Source organism: Micropterus dolomieu, linkage group LG07 (assembly GCF_021292245.1).
Source record: "Micropterus dolomieu isolate WLL.071019.BEF.003 ecotype Adirondacks linkage group LG07, ASM2129224v1, whole genome shotgun sequence".
Classification (NCBI taxonomy): domain Eukaryota; kingdom Metazoa; phylum Chordata; class Actinopteri; order Centrarchiformes; family Centrarchidae; genus Micropterus; species Micropterus dolomieu.
In genome coordinates, this window is record NC_060156.1 from 19,350,077 (window position 1) to 19,370,289 (window position 20,213).

General features: G+C 38.9%; 2 protein-coding genes and 1 long non-coding RNA gene across 20 annotated transcripts in view; 1 reads left to right on the top strand and 2 right to left on the bottom strand.

Moving 5' to 3' along the window:
* Positions 1 to 1,385: 1,385 nt before the first annotated feature.
* Positions 1,386 to 5,875, bottom strand: klf5b (Kruppel-like factor 5b). Its single transcript, XM_046054120.1, has 4 exons — positions 5,585 to 5,875; positions 3,915 to 4,839; positions 3,730 to 3,789; positions 1,386 to 3,351 (listed from the first exon to the last, which is right to left on the bottom strand). The coding sequence occupies exons 1-4, from the start codon at positions 5,759 to 5,761 to the stop codon at positions 3,173 to 3,175; spliced, it is 1,341 nt and encodes a 446-aa protein (XP_045910076.1). The 5' UTR covers positions 5,762 to 5,875; the 3' UTR covers positions 1,386 to 3,172.
* Positions 5,876 to 12,450: 6,575 nt separating this feature from the next.
* On the bottom strand, positions 12,451 to 17,489 carry LOC123973753. Of its 6 annotated transcripts, none has more exons than XR_006825687.1 (4): positions 17,095 to 17,489; positions 14,384 to 14,502; positions 14,201 to 14,240; positions 12,451 to 13,599 (listed from the first exon to the last, which is right to left on the bottom strand). It is a non-coding gene; the product is annotated as an uncharacterized LOC123973753 (long non-coding RNA). The 6 variants fall into 6 exon arrangements; XR_006825689.1 differs by having other exon boundaries at positions 14,201 to 14,304; XR_006825691.1 differs by having other exon boundaries at positions 14,123 to 14,304.
* dachd (dachshund d) overlaps positions 13,180 to 20,213 on the top strand; it is a 117,980-nt gene continuing 110,946 nt past the window's right edge. For 4 of the 13 annotated variants that reach the window (XM_046054023.1, XM_046054033.1, XM_046054031.1 and 1 more), the window contains exons 1-4: positions 17,094 to 17,467; positions 17,716 to 17,881; positions 18,607 to 18,687; positions 18,794 to 18,872. The gene's annotated coding sequence lies outside the window, so the exon portion shown is untranslated. Of the gene's footprint in view, positions 13,207 to 17,036; positions 17,065 to 17,092; positions 17,468 to 17,498; positions 17,598 to 17,715; positions 17,882 to 18,606; positions 18,688 to 18,793; positions 18,873 to 20,213 lie in introns of those variants that run through there. The other 9 variants (XM_046054030.1, XM_046054029.1, XM_046054036.1 and 6 more) reach the window with 7 other exon arrangements.

Here is a 20,213-nt window from a genome sequence, read left to right on the forward strand (position 1 = left end):
CACACTGGCATGAAGCTGGTTACTATCTATGACTGAGATGGATGGTATGTGGTTTCGATGTCACTTAGACATATGAGTACAGTACTCACATTCTGTGGCATTCAGAAACCTAATCTTGGTATTAGGGAAAGCATTTTAAATTATAGGTGATATACAGTACAGTAGCTTGTACCCAGAGTACAGCTGATTACTACAAGTAGAGGAGAAAATCTTGGACAACCACTGCCTTACCTGCGCATTTACAGTATATAAATATAAAAATCTTTGGTGTTTAAAAATCCTTACTCAAATGTATTCTGTAAAACATTGTATACCTATGTGTAATATCACACTTTTTTATTATCTAGTACCAGCAGAGAGTGGTATTTTAAGACCTGACGACATTTTTGCATGTAGTGAATACAGTTTCTGAGAACAGGTTGCACTTAAAAGAAAATGCCTAGCACATCCTGCACGGCACTCTATTATAACTGGACCTGGATGAATGTTTCTGTCAGCCAGCAAAGGATTCAGATGATTACAATAACAAGGTTTCAATTCCCACTCCACTAAGCATTTCGGTGTGCAGTATATCACGTGATTTATCACTCACAAGAGCCTATACTGTGTAGGCTATACTGTACAAGTAAAGCACGGTGCAGTCAAAAGAAATTAAAAGCAAATAAGACTGACATAACAGTCCCAACAGGGAACGTCTGCTGCACTCAGGGCAAGTTTAGACAACTTCTCTGGTTTGTACAGCTTCTCTTGGCACCAAGAAGTAGAAATCTTGTTTTGTTTTGATTACATAGAAATGCCAATAAGTACAAGTGCATTAAGGCTGTGCTCATGAAAAAGTATTAAATACTGAAACCAAATCACGTAAAGAACCAAAAACAACATGCACAACAGCAAAGATGAGGAGATGTGAAGGAAGAATGACATTTGTGGACTAGTTGTGAATTTATTATTGCAAAAACTACATAAGTTAAATTTTGCAAATATTCCAGTTAAACATCTGTTCTGTTCTCTCATTTCTTCTTTTCAAGGGGTTGTCTATCAGTGCTCCTTATTAACTAGCATTTAGAATCAGAACAGACAATTAAATAAATCTATTTTCTAACATTTTCAACTTGTAATAATTAATACTTTTAAAACATCCATGCAGTTTTCATGCAAAAGTTAAAGGTGTGAGACCTCTACTGTGCTGAACAAACTTTTTAAACAGACAAAGTAGAAGATCAACATGACTGTGGTTGCCTGCAATCTGAAAGCTAAATGTATTTCAAAGCAAAATTTTATATGGAAATACATGGATAGTGTAGAGAAAGATTTTTTAAAAATCAGACCATCAAAAAGAAATGTTTAACACAAAACTTTTATTTGCACTGTGAGGGTCACATGGCTTCATAGCACATTTCATCAATTTAGGTTACATCTTCATGTCAAAATAGTATTGCAATAATTCACTGGCACACACTCCATTGAGCTGCTTGGCCGGAGAAAGTGATGACAGTGTAGACTGTAACAATATTCCATAATTTGATCCTTCTTAGACTTTGCCAAAAAATAAGAATAAACAGTCTGCAATTTAAAAAAAAAGTTTAAAATCTTTACACATCCAAAAACAATCAAGAGATTGTATCCTTAAACAGCAGATACAAAATATATACATCTGAACAAATTATAGACTTCGAAAATCTTTTTTGTTCAACCTGAATCAAATTATAAAGAAACTTGGTCATAAATAGAGAAAGTTATATTGAGGAAATAAGGAGGGGTAGCAACACACCGAATCATTTTAACAGAGTAGAGTACCTGATAAAAGTTTGTTTTTCATTGATCCAAAAAAAAGCTGTTAAAGGCACTTTCAAAAGGTGTTTGAATACGTGAATAGAAACCAAAAGCTTACACCGATGTCCAGACTGGCAGGTGCTCAGTCTAAGTCCCAAAAAAATCTCACAGACTTTGAAACCACGCATAAAGACAAATCATCAGTAATATGATGCTGTAATCCTGTTATAAGATACCTAACCAAAACAAAGTCAAGATTGAGGCGTCTCAATGTTTTCCATCCTAACAACTTCCAGGAGAAAGAAAAAAACTCTTACCCGCTGTTGAACTGTCATGTACTCACAGCTGTACATTTTGTATGAGCACTTCTCTTTTAACATCCTTGTCAAAGGGGATATTGCTGTATGGCTGAAGTTAACATGGGACAAAACAAGCCCATCAAAATAAGTTATCAATAATTAAATAAAACCATGCAGTGTTCATAGAAGTCAAATCAAAATGCACCATTTGGATTTATATCTGCACCTGCTTGAAAGACATTTAGCACTTTCTGTAATGACCATATCTATGTTACAACATAAGGGCATAGATATAGAACATTCATATTGCTGTCCTAATGAATATATGATATTATATCTTAAACACAGTATTTTCCTATTATTTCAGTGATATGAGAAAATATGGACTTTGTTTTGAGTAACGTTTACCTCAGTAGCAAAGTAACCCATAAATCTGGCAGTGTTAAAGTCATGCTGTAAGGACTGCACTCACCATAGGGCTTGCAAACAGTGCTCATCCCAATATTTATTTCTCCTACCGTGTCTTTTAGTAAATCCGCAACTTGTTTACATACAACTTAACAACTAACTGCTGTTACTTTCTATATCACGCACACACATCAGTGCTTTGACCTGCTGGCTATGACAACATATTCTTTGACCTTCCAGTTAATAGCAATACTATGTCTCCACTTACTTTACTATTTAAGTTACTTAAATAAATGCCTATACCATGACACTTCTTGATATGATCTGTACAAGAAAAAACTTTGAAATTTGAAATTGTTCAAATAGTTTGCAATACAACAAAATCTAATGAAAACAAAGGCTTAAAAAATGCCATATTATTTGATTATTATAGGTTAATGATTTTTGATTGACACCTTTACAAATGTCCCCCCGATATTGCGACATACATGTGGAAATAAAATAAGGCAACAGTAATATTTAATCTTTTTACAATAAAAGAATTACATGTGGGCCAGCACTGTCTCCACTGGGAAGTGAGTGGAAAAATCCAGTTATTAATTTGTTTGTTTGCTGATATGTAAGTGGCAGTTCTTTGTCCATGTTTACTGAAAAATAAAAAAAACATTGACTTGATTTGCATTAGAGGATTTCTAGCTCTGGTGTCTCTTCATGTGTAGGGCCAGGTGATCAGAGCGGGAGAAACAGCGGTTACACACACCACACTGGAAAGGCTTCGCCCCGGTGTGTTTCCTGAAATGGCGAGTCAGCTCATCAGAACGGGCAAAGCGCCACTCACATCCCTCCCAGGAGCACTGGTATGGCTTCTCTCCTTCAGCAGACAAAAAAAAAGCAAAATGAACCTATGCCAGATAGGCAACACATATCTGGATACTTTTCCCTCGATATATAATATTACTTAAAAGTATGGAATTTTTTTCTAAATTAATAATTAATTAGATTTGATGATGAAAATGCTGATATTTTTTCATACACGTGCCTCAACTGTGAGCCATAAATCACAGCGTGTCCTGTCTTTTTCCCTACCCCCTTTATGCGAGCTGCAGGGTTTATGTGATTTGACAGCAGTGAGATGTGGGCCAGGTCTGTCAGCAGACAGAATGCATCTGCATGCCAAGTACATTTTTTCTGCGTGGCAACATCACTACTTTCACCCCAAAATGAAAAGTGCAACTCAAAATATTTTTACCTGTGTGGGTCCGTAGATGGGCTTTTAAATGGGAAGACTTGGTGTATACTTTCTCGCAACCTAAAGAAAAAGAAAGCTCATCAGGATCAAAATACCGTCCTCACACTGGGATACTGGCATAAAAATAGAAACATTTCACAAAACTCAAGTTTATTGTTGTTGTGCGGACTGGACAGAAAGCTCACCCGGGACATCACAGTGGTGAATTCGCCGTCTCTCCAGATCCGGATTACTCCTTCTGTTGTACTTAAAGGGAGCAGACTGGGCCAACACTGGGGACAGTGGGCCTGGAGTTGTCTGAACTGGTGTCAGGGTTGGACACTGCATTGGTCTAGCACTTGTGATTTGGACTAATCCAACACTGGAATTCTGGTTTGGGCTTTGGATTGGAGCTACACTGGAGGTCTGTCCTGGATCAATGGGATTATGGCTCTGAAAAGTTAATTTAGAGGCGATGCTGGCTTGGTAGGAGGGAGGCGGGGACAGATTGTGAAGGAGCTCCTTTCCCCTGTCTGGACTTGAGGGCTCAGAGTTCGGTGGAGAAGGTGGCAAATAGGTTGGTCTCTGCTGATGTCCCAAGTGTTGATTAAATGGGAAACATTCATTCTGAGCACTGCTTGTGGGTTTGGCAGAATTCTGCGCAGGGCCTACATGGACGTTCCCAATAGGAAGACTTAATGGGGCCATGGGGATGGAGTTCAGCTGTGGCCCATGAACGAGCTGCTCCAAGTCAGAGTTCAAAAGCTGAAACAGGGGAACGTCCTGGAAATCTGTCGCTTCCTGTTTGATCAAAAAGTTACCGCTAGCGGTGTCGCCCCCACTAAAAACACCTGGGTATTCTGGGAGTGTTGGCGGCACTCCGTTGCCCTGACAGCTGGCATGCATCAGAGAGTGTGATGGTTCCGTTTTGATCTGTCTCATTGTCCTGCAGAGACCAGGGTGCAGGTATGTGACGTCAGGAAGGAGCAGGCTCATGTTGACGCTGTAAGGGCAGTTGAAGTCGTCAGTGAATGGAGGCTCTACCATGAGAGCGCTGTCTCTGCACAGCATTTTGGAATTTACTATGTCCTGTGGGTGTGGAGACAGGTAGCTGTCCATCTCTGATTTACCCTGAAAGACAAAAGAGAAGGGAATTATCAGGGGGGAATTTCTGTTAATCCAAATGCAATGGTTGATTCATGCTCCCACATGGGTTACTGATGCCTCAGAAGTTTACTACAGTTTATCTTTTTCTATAATGATTGCAATGTCCCCCCAAAGACCTGCTACCAAATCAAATCCATGACCAGAAATACCCATAATTCTACACTGTTGCTGAAGCATCATGGACACAGACAAAATAACAAAACTAACTGGTGTAAATACATTTGGGGATGCATTTGGGGCCTGCACTTGTGGTACACACTGCCACATCAAAGACGACCCCCCCCACCCCCACCCTACCCCTCCCTTTACAAGCAGCAGACACCCTTCTGAAACGGTCCGGCTTAAGCTGTTTGGAAATACATGTCTGAAATTAGAACATCCAGTTGCTCTGCATGCAGCGCAATGCATCTCTTCCTCGCAAGTTTCTGGAGCGGGTGCAACGTTTCACGTCCCAGCCATGCCCTGATTGTGATTCAACCTAGTCAGTGAATGTCAGCATCAACACAGACATCCAAAGCAAATGTCTGTCACGTGTTGGGACAGTAGCCGTGAATATTATAACAAGCAAACATATAGACCTGCCTCTAATATTAGGCGTACATCTATGAATAAAAACAGCCTGTTTTGCTCTGATCCGCAACATATAGCAGGCACCAGTAAATAACGTGATGCCCTGAGGCAGATGCAAAAGAAAAATGCATTCCCCTACCAAATTGTAATCATGAAAAGAGCAAGTTCCCGAGATGGCATCCCTCGTGTTACAGAGCACTTGTCCATGATCTTCACCTCTCAGACCGTCGGCTGTCAGTGGTGCGGTGGTTTTGTAGAGAAACTGCGCGTCCTGCCCCGGAGCAACCCAAACATTATTCCTCACGGCAGCGGCCATAAAAGCAGATGTACTGTCTTACTATCCGAAATCCCTAACAAATAAATTAAACATAGGTATTCTTTTTGTTTCGAAACAATCTGTACAAGCAAAGAGCCAGCTGTCAAACGTTGATTCTCCCTGTTTTGCGCTGGCTTGTCAAATTACGCAACTGCGTGATACCAGCGCGTCTGCAGGGGCTGCGGGGCTGAACAAGTACAAAATAAACAGGACAACCAGGCGATCGGGATACACCTAGTGTAATGAATACTGTGGTTGTATGATGAGGTGAAATAGCTGAGGGTGGAAAAAAACACTAAACACGTGGGGATAAAGAGACTATTGAGAAAGATGAACTGTCAAGTGTTTGTGTAAATAAAGGAGCAATTAAATCACAGACTTCAGAATACATTGAGCAGTGAGTCATTGGTTCCATCAGTAGCCTACAGTATTACGCAGGCTCATGTTGCATGCGTGCCTTCTTTAACTTCCATATAACTTTTTAAAGTGAACTTTTACAATTTTCATTACAAAGATCGATTCAGTCATTTTTGACCTCTTAGACCACTATGGACAAATTTAAACGGATGATTTATCAGATGCCTACCACAGTGAATCAAGTTAGTACAATTTTCCTATAAAGTTTCATATTTTCTTTAGAGCCTCTGGCACACTTGGGTCCTGGTCTGGCATGTTAAAAACGCCACTGCATTGCAGCTGTCTGTCAGGACTGCATACTTGATGCCAACATTCCTGAGCCAGCAGTGAAGCCTGCACACATATACTGGCAGTGGATGTTTCCATCAAAATAGCTCAGCATTTCACTCAAATACATTGTGTGTGCTACTTACATTCAGCAATGATGATCTGCGCTGAACCTGCCTGCAGTTGTCCTAACTTTGCCCTATAATAAATGTTGCATTCAGGTTATTTTTATTCTTTCCATCCCTTTTGTTGTGATCTTGGAGGAACTTTGACATGTGACAGTTTTATCTGCCTTTTTTTTAGTTCTTTACATCCTTGGATTTACTCTAGATAGCTGGCTCAGAAATGAAAGATCACTGTGACAGCAGCTGTATACCTCAGCTTAACAAAACAGAACTCACTTGACAGGGTTGTGTTTTTTTCCCACACAGGTGTATGAAGTAATACCCTATGCTAATGATACTGCCAGTGCAACATGCTGGAACTGGAAACAGGTATGCCACAATGTTGGCATGGATGTGGACAAGGCTAGGCAGCATTTCATTCTAAGAAAAAGTGTTTTGTAATGTGACATTTACTGCCACACCCATTCATATTTTTCTTCAGGCAGTTTTTGTCCTCATATTGAAATGCTATAACTGCACCCACTGTAGGCTTGACTGAACATGTTTTAAATGGGAGTATCTCTGGGGTTTGATAGGGTCATATGTGAAACTTAAACATATTGATAAAAACTGTTGATACATTATAGTATGTGTTATATGTTTTTTTACCCTTCATACTGAAAAATAATATTTATCCACTTCTCTTTATTTGGGGTTAAAGGTCTTTGCTGTCCAGGCCCCTCAGCTGTGAAACTCCATGACCAAAGATCACAGGCAAAGTCTTTTTCCTCTCATAAATCCCTCCTTATCGGATGGCCTTCCCCTAACTCACTGTAAATTGTTATATGTATTTTAATCATCATTCACTTACTATAAATTTTATTTCACTTACTTCTTACCTTCTGTTACTGTGTTATCCTTGTTTTGATGTTGTAAATTTGTAAATAAAGTTATAAAGTTATTATCATCATTGCTATTATAAGATATTGTTTTGTTTCTACTGAAGTATTTTAATCACAATTCTTCAGAGTACTAATTTTATCAGAATGAGTGCTCACCAAGAAAATGCTCAGTTTTTTCATATTTTCCATGATGCAGTAAAAAAAAAAATCTGAAACATATTCAAACCACTGCTGATCATCCAATTAGGAGCTGACTGATTGCTTGTCATGTGCTGACCTTTCAAAGTGCAATTTAAATCCATGGATGTCTCAGCTCCAAGAGGAGCAACTGTCATTCTTGGCCGTGGCTCTTCCTGTACAGCGAATGTGAGCCGAGCCCTCCTCCATATCCCCCGTATTAAAACCTCACAATATGCCCAACAACTGCACAGCGGAGGAGACAGAATGCACGGTATGTGCTTACAGCATCACAACCCCTCTCTCCTCTCACATGGACTAATATGGCCAAGCCCAGAAGGGATAGGACAATAAACACATGCAGCACATCGCTACTGTAAGTAGCAGTGTGTGTTTTAAAAATTTTTTTGACTGAGTAAAATAAATCTCAATAAGCGGATCAATTTATTTCGTGTGTTTTGTTTGTGAAATTTATATGACAATGACCAATATAACAGTGTTGTGTGCACCTATATTTTCATTGCTTGTCTGTGATTAACCTTAAATGATATGACATTTAGTGTAACACAAGAAATACAAACAAATCTTATGCTCTATATTTAGTCTATCTTCAAGCAGGTGCTTGGCACTCCCACCAGAGGGCAATGGTCAGCTGCAGTGGAACCTCACTTTGTGTTTACGTACTGTAGCTTTGTAGTGCTGAACCATCAAAGTAAAACTGTTAATGCATTCCAGTTTTATATTGTGTATAATTTACCTTCTATAGCCAGTGAGTGGAAACAGCAATGTGATGTTTTTTTATGCAATCAATTGACACTTTAATTTAGTGCTATTAAGATTTTCTGTCTGAATGTGTTTTTGATGACACATACATGCATTTTAAAACACTGATTGTTTTTATTCTTAATTATAATCTTCACATATGTATTTATATAAGAACGATTATTTTAAAGACATTGCTTACTACATATTTTATTTGACTTTCTACATTCTGTTTCAAACCTCTAGTAGGAATTATAATTTATTTGATGTCAGCTTTACAAAGCCTGTCCTTGAAAAAATACAATCAATAATTTCTTCTTTGGCTTTATTATTTCGTCTCAAGTTTGGCTGTGTTACAAGCTTGGCTTGTTGACTCTGTACAGCATTTATCTGATCTGACACAGTTTCATTAGTAATCATTTCCATATAGCACACAACATTAGAGTACTCCTGTTTGTAAAACAGCAGATGAGGCTAATGCCGTTCTCTGGGGAGAAATTCAATATAATTCGTTAATTAAATGGAATAATTTAATTACAGTAACTTAGAAAGCATTCATCAATATAATTGTTTCTGGAGCCACCATTATAATTGAGGTTTAAGTGAAAACAAGTCCGTTTCTAATGTTGGTAATGTGCTGACATAGTTCTCCCACCCTCCATTTGTTCCTCTCTCTGATCTTCCACCATGCAGTTTCTCCACAGTGTTTTCGTTTGATAGCTAGCCATACCACATCAGCAAGACCAAAACATTTATTACAGCCATTTAATTTAACCTCTCTACAGGCACGGACAAGAAGACAGAGATGATAGCACAGCCGCACTGAAAGACTCTCGCTGTTCAGCTTCTAATCTGATCCTCTCTGTTGCCCTTTCATAAAGACACCAGAGTATTACCCTGACTCCAAACATACCTCTGCCATTTAAACTGTCTTGGATTTCACCACAAAGACGACCAAATAGAGTCCAATTCATTCTTCAGGGCCCAAATAATAAAACATAATTTTAGTCTAATCTGCCTAAAGAATGTCCTCCGTTTGAAGTTGACAGTGCTCTATCTTCTGGGAGGAATAATTGCCTTTTGAGTACAGCAGGAGAGGCCACTGAGGTAAGCCTGTCGAGGGTCTGCACCTTACAGGTGTGCCCTTGGACAGACAACCTCCTCGTTGTTCTAGATAGACAGAGAGAGAGAGAGAGAGCGAGCGAGAGAGAGACGGGGGAAAGCCAGACTGAAAGAATTCATCTGCCAGATAGAACTTTACAAGGCACCGGCATAGCAGTAGCATTCTCAAATCACTGTGTGGCCAAAGTGAAGTGAACAAAGAAACACTGATCTCCAATAATTCCTCCTGTCCGATACAGCAGACAAATTCATGTCATTAAAGTTTTATCATTTTGTTAGACAGGTTTGTGAAATTGACCTGGTTGTAATCTGTTTGATTTGGACAACTGCATTCATGACGAAGTTACTGACAGTTATTGTCTAGTAATGTAAACGACACTCCTCATACAGTACAGGCTTTGTGTGCTTACTGAAGCAGATTTCAGCCTAGTTTGCCTACATGGGAACTGAAATCCTGTGCATCGATTTATTTTGAAGTTAAACATTCATTTCCAAATAATTTCAGTTAGAGTGTAGCTATTTATCAGCTATATGAGATTGTTATTTTGTAGCATTCTTCCTAAGACAAACTGAATCTCTGCTTCATTTGTCAAACTTCTCCCTGCTTTTCAATGGGGCCCATTAATTGAGCAGAGAAATCTGTCCCTTTCTGAACATGGCATTGAAAGCTGCTGAACAGCTGTCCCAGCTCTGGAGAATCATATGGAAGAATGCATTATCGGCCTTGTTTGAATATTCCCTTAGATTTGGAATAATCAGGCAGCTATTCAGCAGTGAGATGGCCACGCACAGATGCCAAAGCACAGCTGAGGGGAGCACAACGGTGTAATGCCGCTCAGACACACACAAAACCCACAGCATGAAAAACGTGAATAATGCAGGTGCGCTTTATTTCTGTATAGTGTATGTGCTTATCATACATAATAGCTAAGACACTTTCTTTCGTTCTTTTATCTCCTTCTTTCCTTTCTTCTTGCCTTGTTCAAGGTGATCCTAGCTTTGCATATGGCTGATTAATCTTATTGCACAGCAGCTAACATTGATCACAGAAATGATTAGAAATGCATTAGTCAGCAGACTGTTTGGAGTGGTTGGGTTTAAGTGCTAGTGCCAAGCCATTTTCCATAGGTGTCCATGTTTTTAATTTTGTTATATAGAATCTTGCAAATGGATGCATGCATGCCGCCCAAATACAGCATCAAAGCTTTAATGCTTACAGACATAATTTAATCTCCTAGATGGCAGGCCTGATGGACTGTGTAGAGAAGGCATCCCTGCTAAATTCATTATGCTAAAAGTTGCTAGATCTCACTAGCTGATGAGAGAGAGAGAGACAGAGCAGCATATAACCTGTGTTTGTGTTTTGTGCGGTACAAGAAATCCTGGCTCTGCACTGCAATGTTGATGAAAGCAGACTCTTCTCTACTGGAGTGTTTGCACTTTTTCACCAGAGAGCTGTCACCATGTTAAAAAGCGAATGGTACCAACTTCTACATACAGTAGCCGTAATGTGAAATTTCATAAATTGAATTTTAATTCTGATTTCCAATGTTTGGTCAAGGTGTCTTTGTTGCACATATAAACTAAGCATAGTAATCCAGTCACATACAGTAGTACAACACAGTGCTACTCAAATGCTAATGTGTTTAAAAAGTGACACTGCCACCTAGTGAATCAACTAAGACGATCTGATGTTCACTTGAAAGTTACATTCAGAAGTACAAGCAAACAGGGTTTCTATTTGCTTTAGAAACAGCGCCATTCCTTAATCCATACAAAACAAAAGTTAAATGCAGAAAGCCCTGTATTCATCCCAACACACTTTTTTAAAGCCTTTCTTCATTTTCCCCTGACCTCACTGACTGCAGCCCCTCCTCACTCGTAGCTCAGATACCTCCTTTAATCATTAAACAAAGTCTCTCTTTATTCACAACATTTCTTTCTTCTTCTGATTTCAGATATAATGGAAGTTCAAGTTCACTCTAAATGGCTTTTTAGCTTTTTTATTTACTTCACTCTGGTATACAAGAACACCCATACCAAAGCTACACTAAGTTGGGTTCATCATCAGTGATGTACTTTACAGAGATCATAAGCCTAGTGGAATGTGAGCTGAAAAAACAATCAAACAAACAAACTGGGGGCCAGTTTACAGCGAAAAGAACTGACAAAGTTAATATGGCATGTTAAGAGTGACACAATTAGAATTTTAAAAATAAATCATCAATCACACAGCTTAAATAAATATGTTTGTAAAATTTTCGAAACAATCAAATGCACTTGATTAGTTAGCAAAGGGACACCTTTACAATTAAAAAGCATGGCATCCCTTCAACAGCCGAGGTGCAACTCATAAGGGTCCCACCAAAACAACTCTTGCCACATGTTCAACACTCCCCATTAAAAACCTGGGGAAATTAATGAGCTTCCATTGGCACCCTCACAACAAAGGGATCTATAAAGCAGCCTTAATGTTCTCTGGGAAACTTTACTCTTCAGTAGTTCCCAATCAACCGGTAGCAGCAGATTTTGTTTTATTTCCCTTGTAACCTACAACGGGAGCTAAAAATGCTACTCACTGCAACTTTACATAAATGTTATCCTTGATTGAAATTGCTTTAAGCTCATTCTTAATCAAAGATTTGTCAATATTTAACCACATTGGGTTGTCAAAATCTAATTATTTATAAATATACTGTATATCCTTAAATAACAGCTTAGCAGAGTGCTCTAAAAAAATCTATAAACATGTAAAATATTGCCAAACAACATTTATTTCTTATTTATTCAGAGATCTACTAAAAGAGTTATTAAAAAAACCACAACTGGTGTACATGGAGAACAAACCCCAGTCATGTTGTGAGCATTGATTTGTACTTTCTACCTGCTTGTACAAAATTAAGAACACTTAGGAATCAAAGAGCGCAGAGGTTTGCAGAAAGGTATTAATTAGAACTTTATTTATGCAGATGCTTTGTAAATTTGCATAAAAAGCAATTCCACAGATGGGTTTATGGCAGTAATGACTGTTCCAGTCTGCAATAAAACATCTGCTTAATCACAACAGAGACAGTCAATGGCTGCTATGAAAACAGGCTGTCCAAGTACATCTCAAAGAAAGTACTGAGGTGAAGAAACAGAGTGGACAGGTTAGGAAAAAATAGTAAAGAGATTTAGGAAAAAAACATGTTCAAAAGCAGCGTTAGTTAAAAGAGACACACATCTCCCAAACATTTGCTGGTGGTACTTTGAGTGCTCTGATGTTGAGAAAAATACCCTTATCGTGTTGGCAGAACAATCCACTTACTGTGTCTAAGAGAAGAGAGAGTTTTGTTCCAAGTCAAGCCAAGTCTTTGTCTATGTGTGCCAACTATTTTGAAAATATTCCACTTTGTGTCTTTTTAATCCACGAGAGCCACACAGATACGAGCTTGTGCACAAACACATACACACACACGCACAGACACAGCAGTGTGGCTGCAAGGTCACTCCAAGTATTGATAAATCACCCAGCTGTGATTCCCTCCTGACAGCTCAAACTAACATCAAGCTGGATGGGGGAGAACAAAAGACCATCAAGCGGCCCTTTTCCTGACACTTTTATTCAATCACGGCCAGATTGCTTACGACAGCACCAGCAGCTGTTTCGTCTTCATCTTTCCCCATTTGATAAAGCGTGTCAAGTCATATTTCTGTAAGTACTTCACCTCACCCCATACTGTGCAGATCCGCAGCGATTCGGCATATGCACATTCCACATGAGGGGATCGTCAAATGGGTCAGGGAGTAATGACACCCCTCTGAAGGTCGCAGCACACTGGCGTGGGGGTGGGAGCAGGTAGGTGGGTGGAGGGAGGGGGCGACGACAAAGCAACAAGCTGAAGGTCAAAGATAAGAACAGCCACAGAGATATCTAAGATAGCCAGCAGAAATTAAACAATGAGGGAAAGGCAGTAGGGCTTTGATTGTTTGATTGTGTTGTTTAAGAGTGGGGTGGGGGGCGTTGTTGGTGCTTGGGATTGTTATTTTGGGATCACCATCCCATTCAGAGCTCTTCTGTTGACCTTGTTCCTCATGGGATGGAGATCTGTGATAGGACAGAGAAATATTGCAGATGTCTATTGTTTGTTTGTGATCAGACATCAGCCCACAAAGAAATGAGATTTCCATTTCGCAACTGCCTTTTAATGTTTACATTGAGATTGCCTGTACATGTCATGGTTTCCTGTGCAAGTATCTGATAACAATTACAGGTGTTTGAGTTTATTTTAGAGAGGATGAATGACATATTTGAAAATAACGATTGCATTCAAGCATGGGTACTCAACGCTGCCAAGCTCTGATTATTTTCATGCAATTATTTGAAGTCAAGTAAGTGTTGTAGCTACAGCAAGGTAATATCCTTGACACCTACTTTGTCTAGTGATAACCTGCACAAACATTCTGAAAAATGTATGAAAATATTAATACTTTTTTTGTTTTTAGCTAGAGCCATTTCTATCTTCTGCTTTCACGTATGCCAAACAGAAATAGCATTGCCTGACTGGACAATCTAGCGTGTATCAACCTTCTATCATACATCATTAGAACAAGAGTCAGACCACTAGTACCTGTACTGTAGCTCCTGAAAACTGTGTCACCGGGAAGATACAGTAACACACCTGTTCAAGTCACACGCCTTACTTTACCTAAAATATGTCTCAGGATCACCTCTTCAGCATCTTTGGTCTGAAAAAAAAATGAGATCTTCAAAGTCAGCTGCTATTTTGGCCAAAGCGAGTGGCCACTAGTTCTGTGGAAAAAGAGACATGTAAATCAGGTGGAATGTAGGAGACGCTTGTATCAAAAATGGGACAACTCACTCCACTCACACTTGGCCTGGCTCCCAGGAATGCAGTTAGCTCACACACAATCACTGCCTATTCATGGTGGCACAGCTGCTGTGGACATATGTTCCCCACCAAAGGAGGAGGACATCAACCACGCACACCTTGAACAGGTTAGCAGATGAATGGCGTTCAGTCCTTTGACAGTCTGCCCTCGTCTCGTTGTATTTTCCCTTGCTCAACAAATAAGTTCCTCACCGTTGTGGCCTAAACTTTTCTCGTACGTTCATCCATGACAAACTCAAGGCATTTAACATGACAGTAACAATACTGTCTTAACTTAACTTCTGTAAATACATTTCTGAAATTAGTGACATTGCTCAATTCCTCATAGGTGTTTCAGAAGGACAATGAACCTCAAAGAAGAGTAATAAGGAATATTAATAGTGAATGCCTACACAAAGACTTTTTTTCCTAGCCCTCAGCAAATGACCATATTTGAGAGAAAAGATTACATTTATTCATAGCTGTCTTTCATCAAGAAGCTTAAAACCCAAACTTCGAATGTAACCCCAAATTATATGCATATTGAGCTGACCTCTTTCACCCTTTTTCTTAAAGCCATAGAGGAGGTGTGATATGCAAAAACCCACAGATCCTTCAGCTCATCATTTAGACGATTTCAGCACTTTTGGTTTTCCAGCCGTCCAAGGGTGATCACGTTAGTCACTAATAGATAAAGAGAAGCCTCCTCCATTAGCAAGGAGGTCATACGTGTAAAGTGAAAATTCCCAAATCTTGCTGTCATTGCAGTCAGAGAAAAAAACAATGTGACTTACATTTGAAATTCACTTGATGCAATGTCAAACACTTTGAATCGAGAGACAGAGAACACACTAGATAAATGCAATCCATTCTCACATTATCCATTGTTAACACTCATGCTTTTGTCACCCATCTCTGCAGCTATGACCTATTAGCTTTAGTGAAGTGCTCTGAGGCCACGGAGCCATGTGAAGGTTGTTCACCCATCCAACAGGGCCATTTACAGGAGAGAGACCCCAGAGCCGAGCCGCAGCAGCACTCTAATGACTCTATCAGCTACACTGATGGGAGCAAATGGCACCCAGAGATTTCAACACATTCCCTGAGCATGCATTACATTTACTTTATTGTGTTGTAATGGTAATGCATAAGTATGCATGTAAGGACATTGTAAAACATTTGAAATTACACCATAGCAATATACGAGTTTAAATATTTTAAAGGAATATTCAGCAACCCCCTATATATACACACAACAGGTTTACTGTAAAGTTAATATAGTATGATGCCGCTACCATCTTAAATTGCTAATACATCTTCAAATGATCTTTTAACCTAAATACTACCTCGGCATAATTATTGTGATTTCCAAGCGAAGCAGGGTTGATCTTGCACCTCAATCCAACAATTACAGGAAACTATGTGTAAGATAAAAACAGAATATGTGCTTCCCTTTTGTGAGAGATGGCGTGAAGTCACAAGAGTATTCATTAAGGCCTTTGTGTCCTGTTTGAAATAGTGCTGTTAAAGGCTTTAGCTGTGGGCATCTCTGTGGAAGAGATATAATGATCCTCCAATTAGAGACAGAATCATGAGACCTGTTTATTAGTCCTAATTCATCTCCTCATTGTGCTGAGCATATCAAATACCACAGAGGAAAAAAAAAATCAACAATTTGCCCACCATAATTACAGATCTATTAATAGTTTCACAACAATGACAAGCAAAGCTATTCACATCATTTTCTACAGTCAAGAACAATATAGCAGCACTGTCAATGTCTCCATTAAAGCCTGCATTTATACCAGCTCAGTGACATCTTGCATTTCAAAGACGACTCTGAGCCTCTTCAGATAAATTACACTTTTTCATTACCGGAATGATTTTGGCATTATTAATTCTAAATGGATTTTTTCAGACGCTTCTCTACATTTGTAGCTTATCATACAATAGCAGGCTTTTGTGGCTGTAAAGGTATTTTCCATTAAGAACAAGAAGATGAAAAAAAAAAAGCTGCAATGCATTGTTGCAGTTCCTGTTTCAGGTAATAAAGGACACAACAAAATAAAATGACAAACGAAAACCCTGATACCTAAGTTAAAATTCACAAGTTAAAGTTCCACAAAGTGTAACTCCTTAGATAAACCTCATCATTTAGATTGTTATGGGTAGTACAAATTATTAGTTTATATAGGAAACTAGTTTAGCATTACAGTAAAGTAATATTCTGAGTCTACAAAGGTAATGCAGGCTACTGCACCCCCTATAATGACTTCAAGTAAACACTGGGTCTAAAGCAAAACACAAGTGCCGACTTTTTGCCTGCACACAGTTGTAAATGGCAAAAGTACAAATTTGTACAAATCCCCCATTACTTTTCCATCCTATTACTTTTTGTCAACACCAAGCCAATCTTTCACTAATTTACAACATTTTTCTATAATTCCTGTTTAGCCAGCACTTCCTTACAAAAAGTAGAATGGTACAGTGAGTGTTAGATGCCATTTTCTTTCACCATGGTAGGCTATGTCATTGTACAAGTAATGTATTATGGTATTGGCCATAACACACTGTACTGAACCATAGCACTGGCCAGTTAGTTACATGTAACTTATGTCAATAATATACTTCTACAGCCTCTACAAACAATGATGACAATACTAAATCAACCAAAAGTTGCTGTATGTTAAGTAGTAAATATGCTTTCTGACCTTTATTTTGAGCTCTGTAAGTAAAGTTACTCTTTGAACACCTGCGGTGTTTGACGTCCGGCTAACCACCAGACCATCCAAAGACGAGCCAGCAGTTAGCAGAGCTAAAGGCTTTGAGCAGCTCTAGCGACCTTCAAGCACAGAAACACTTAATGGAAGTGCGCAAGAGGACGCTTGATAAGAAATCTTCAGTAACGGTCCACGTTAGCTCAAAAAGCCAAGCCTGCTTTAGCTCAAAAACTATTCCCCTAAATAAATAGCACAAAGCTTGGCGACTAACGTTACAGCTACCACCCAAATACCTTGGGTAGGGTGTTATCTAACGTAGTGTTAGCTTGAATGGGTTAACCGTTAAATGAACGTTAAAATACAGGTAAAAATGTTAATTTAATGATGGCAAAAGGTTATTAGTCGCCACCTAACTAGATATATGGAGTATACTGCATTTTTTGGGTGGATAAAACGAACCTAATCTGTTGTGTGTAAAAATGCTAATACTCAAAGTTAGTACTTTATTAGGCAAGGGTACCTTACAGACACTATAAGTTCATTAAGTTGTCAAACTTGAGTAATGCAAGGCATTGAATGTTGTAAACCTAAAATTACACTTCTTTTTTTCAGGTGATGGACTATGTCCTGTTTGACTTCCACAAAGACTGACTTTCCCACTCATGGTTTGGTAAAATAAATGGACTCAGATGACTGCAACGCCCACATCAGAAAGCAGAAAACACACTACAAAAACGCTTATGGAGGACCTGCCATGCCACATTTGGGAAACATTCTGGTATATGCATAATATATAGCATGTGTATTTTCACTACTTCATTTTCCCTCCTGCTCATCACATATCAGAAAAGGCTGCACCACACTAATAATCGGGAACAGGACTTCAAGGATTCTTGTGTACTTGTTTTGCTGAAGGTTTGGTCACGATGATAGGATGCAAAGGGGGTGTGATAAAACACTTGCTAAATTCAAATACATACATTTTACAGTCTAAATATTTTACCAGGTCAGTTACCAGGAAATATAACGTTACCCTCTGTACAATATAATGTCACCCAACACAAGAGCTTGGCCATAAATCCTAACTTGGTGAAACTTAAAATGTTAAATTTTTATTGAGACTGTCAGAGAGTTGTTGATTCACCTTTATGGCTCATGATACTTTATACTTCAGAACTTTTTATATACTTTATGGTTATATTTTCACAACCTCACCATCAACTCCTTCACAACATCACATGTACTCCTTTGCTGTGGGGAAAGTAAATTATTTCAGGGTCTAGAGAAAGTCTGTCAGCATGAAAGTTATTGATAGTGACAATTGTCACCTTATTGCATAGATACCTGCTTGGCAACCTGTTAATAGTAATTTAGTCAGTAGTGTTTTGGTACTTTTGTTGAACTCACTCAGAAATACAGTGGCATGGTAGTGGCACACCTATGATAGTACAATACTGTTTTACTTTACTATCTCCATGCATCTCCATCCCTTCTTACTGTGAGTCGAAAGTGCTTGCCACCCGTGTGCTTCCGTGGGTTTCCTCCTGCTGCTCTGGTTTCCTCCCACAGTCCAAAAACATGCAGGTTAGGTTAATTGGTGAATCTAAATTGCCCGTAGATGTGAATGTGAGCATAAACTGTTGTTTTGTCTCTATGTGTCACCCCTGTGATTGACCGGTGACCTGTCCAGGGTGTCCCCTGCCTCTCACCCAATGTCAGCCAGGATTGGCTCCAGCCTCCCAGCGACCCTCAGGGATAAGCAGGTCTAGGTAATGGATGGATGTTAAAATTTACTGTTGTTCTGTACCATCATAGTTGTTACCAAAAAGGCAAGGCCTTTTTTTTTACCACAGTACTTTTTATACTTTACGTTACTGAACTGAACTTAGACCTCAATTAACAGAGATTTTCAAGTTTTATCAAGTATTACATTTAACACTGAATCAAATGACTGCAAATTGGCTTAAGCTCAAATCACACTTTGCTTATCCACATTGCCAAGGGCATCCGTGTGATATTAACTTTGTCATCTGCTAAAGATTTAAAGACCAATGTCCTACTGTAGGTTTGCAACCCTATTGAATTAAGGTGTAGGAAAAGTATGTAACAAGTGTACTTTATAAGGGTTAAGGTACCATACCCACCAATTAAGAAATTGTAACATGCCATATAAGGGTATGGAAGGGAGTTCTGGCTTTATAAATATAGTCGCTCCTAGTTGGTCATTCATTCATTGGAGGATAGACATTTTTATTTTTCCTTAAATAATTTTTTCCCCCTTGTGTCTGTCTGTTAATGGTTTACATGTTTGTTAAGTGTTATGTAAATCTATCATAATTCTGTTTCCATTCTGTGGATTTGTTATAGTGGACAGTTTAAAAAGCTTGGAAGAGTGAACTTCACTTTATAATAATAATAATCTTTATTTGTAGAGCACTTTTCACAAACAAGTTACAAAGTGCTTTAACAAGTGTAAAGACTATAATACCCAAGAGACAATAATACAAAAACAATACAAGATAAAAGCATGAAAACATTAAAAAGACTAAAATACAGATAAATATAAAATTTGTAAAATACAATAAAATAAAAGGGATAAAATAAAGTCAAATAAGATCGGGAAAGGATCTCCTATAAAAGTATGTTTTAAGAAGGGACTTCACTGACTCAGCCGACCTGATTTCCTCGGGCAGGCTGTTCCAGAGCCTCGGGGCCCTGACAGCAAACGCTCTGTCCCCTTTAGTTTTCAGTCGAGACTCTGGAACAGACAACAGACCTCTGCCCGAGGATCTCAAGGTACGTGCTGGTGTGTATGGGACTAAAAGGACAGAAATATAACAAGGCGAGAAGCCATGAAGAGCTTTAAAAGTGATCAATAGAATTTTAAAGTCAATTCTAAAACATACTGGGAGCCAGTGTAATGAAGCTAAAATAGGAGTAATGTGGTCATATTTCTTTGTTCTGGTTAAAAGCCTGGCAGCTGAGTTCTGGACAGTCTGGAGTCGATCAATAGATTTTTGGGTTAAACAGGTGAAAAGGCTGTTGCAATAATCCAGGCGTGATGAGATGAAGGCGTGTAAAATGGTCTCGGTGTCCTTAAAAGTTAACAT

Excerpts from the sequence above, each read along its gene's own strand:
- klf5b (XM_046054120.1), bottom strand. The coding sequence starts at position 5,761 with ATGGCCGCTGCCGTGAGGAATAATGTTTGGGTTGCTCCGGGGCAGGAC. Across the intron at positions 4,840-5,584 it reads CTTTTCATGATTACAATTTG|GGTAAATCAGAGATGGACAG; the intron begins GTAGGGGAATGC and ends TTTGTCTTTCAG. Across the intron at positions 3,790-3,914 it reads TCACCACTGTGATGTCCCGG|GTTGCGAGAAAGTATACACC; the intron begins GTGAGCTTTCTG and ends CTTTTTCTTTAG.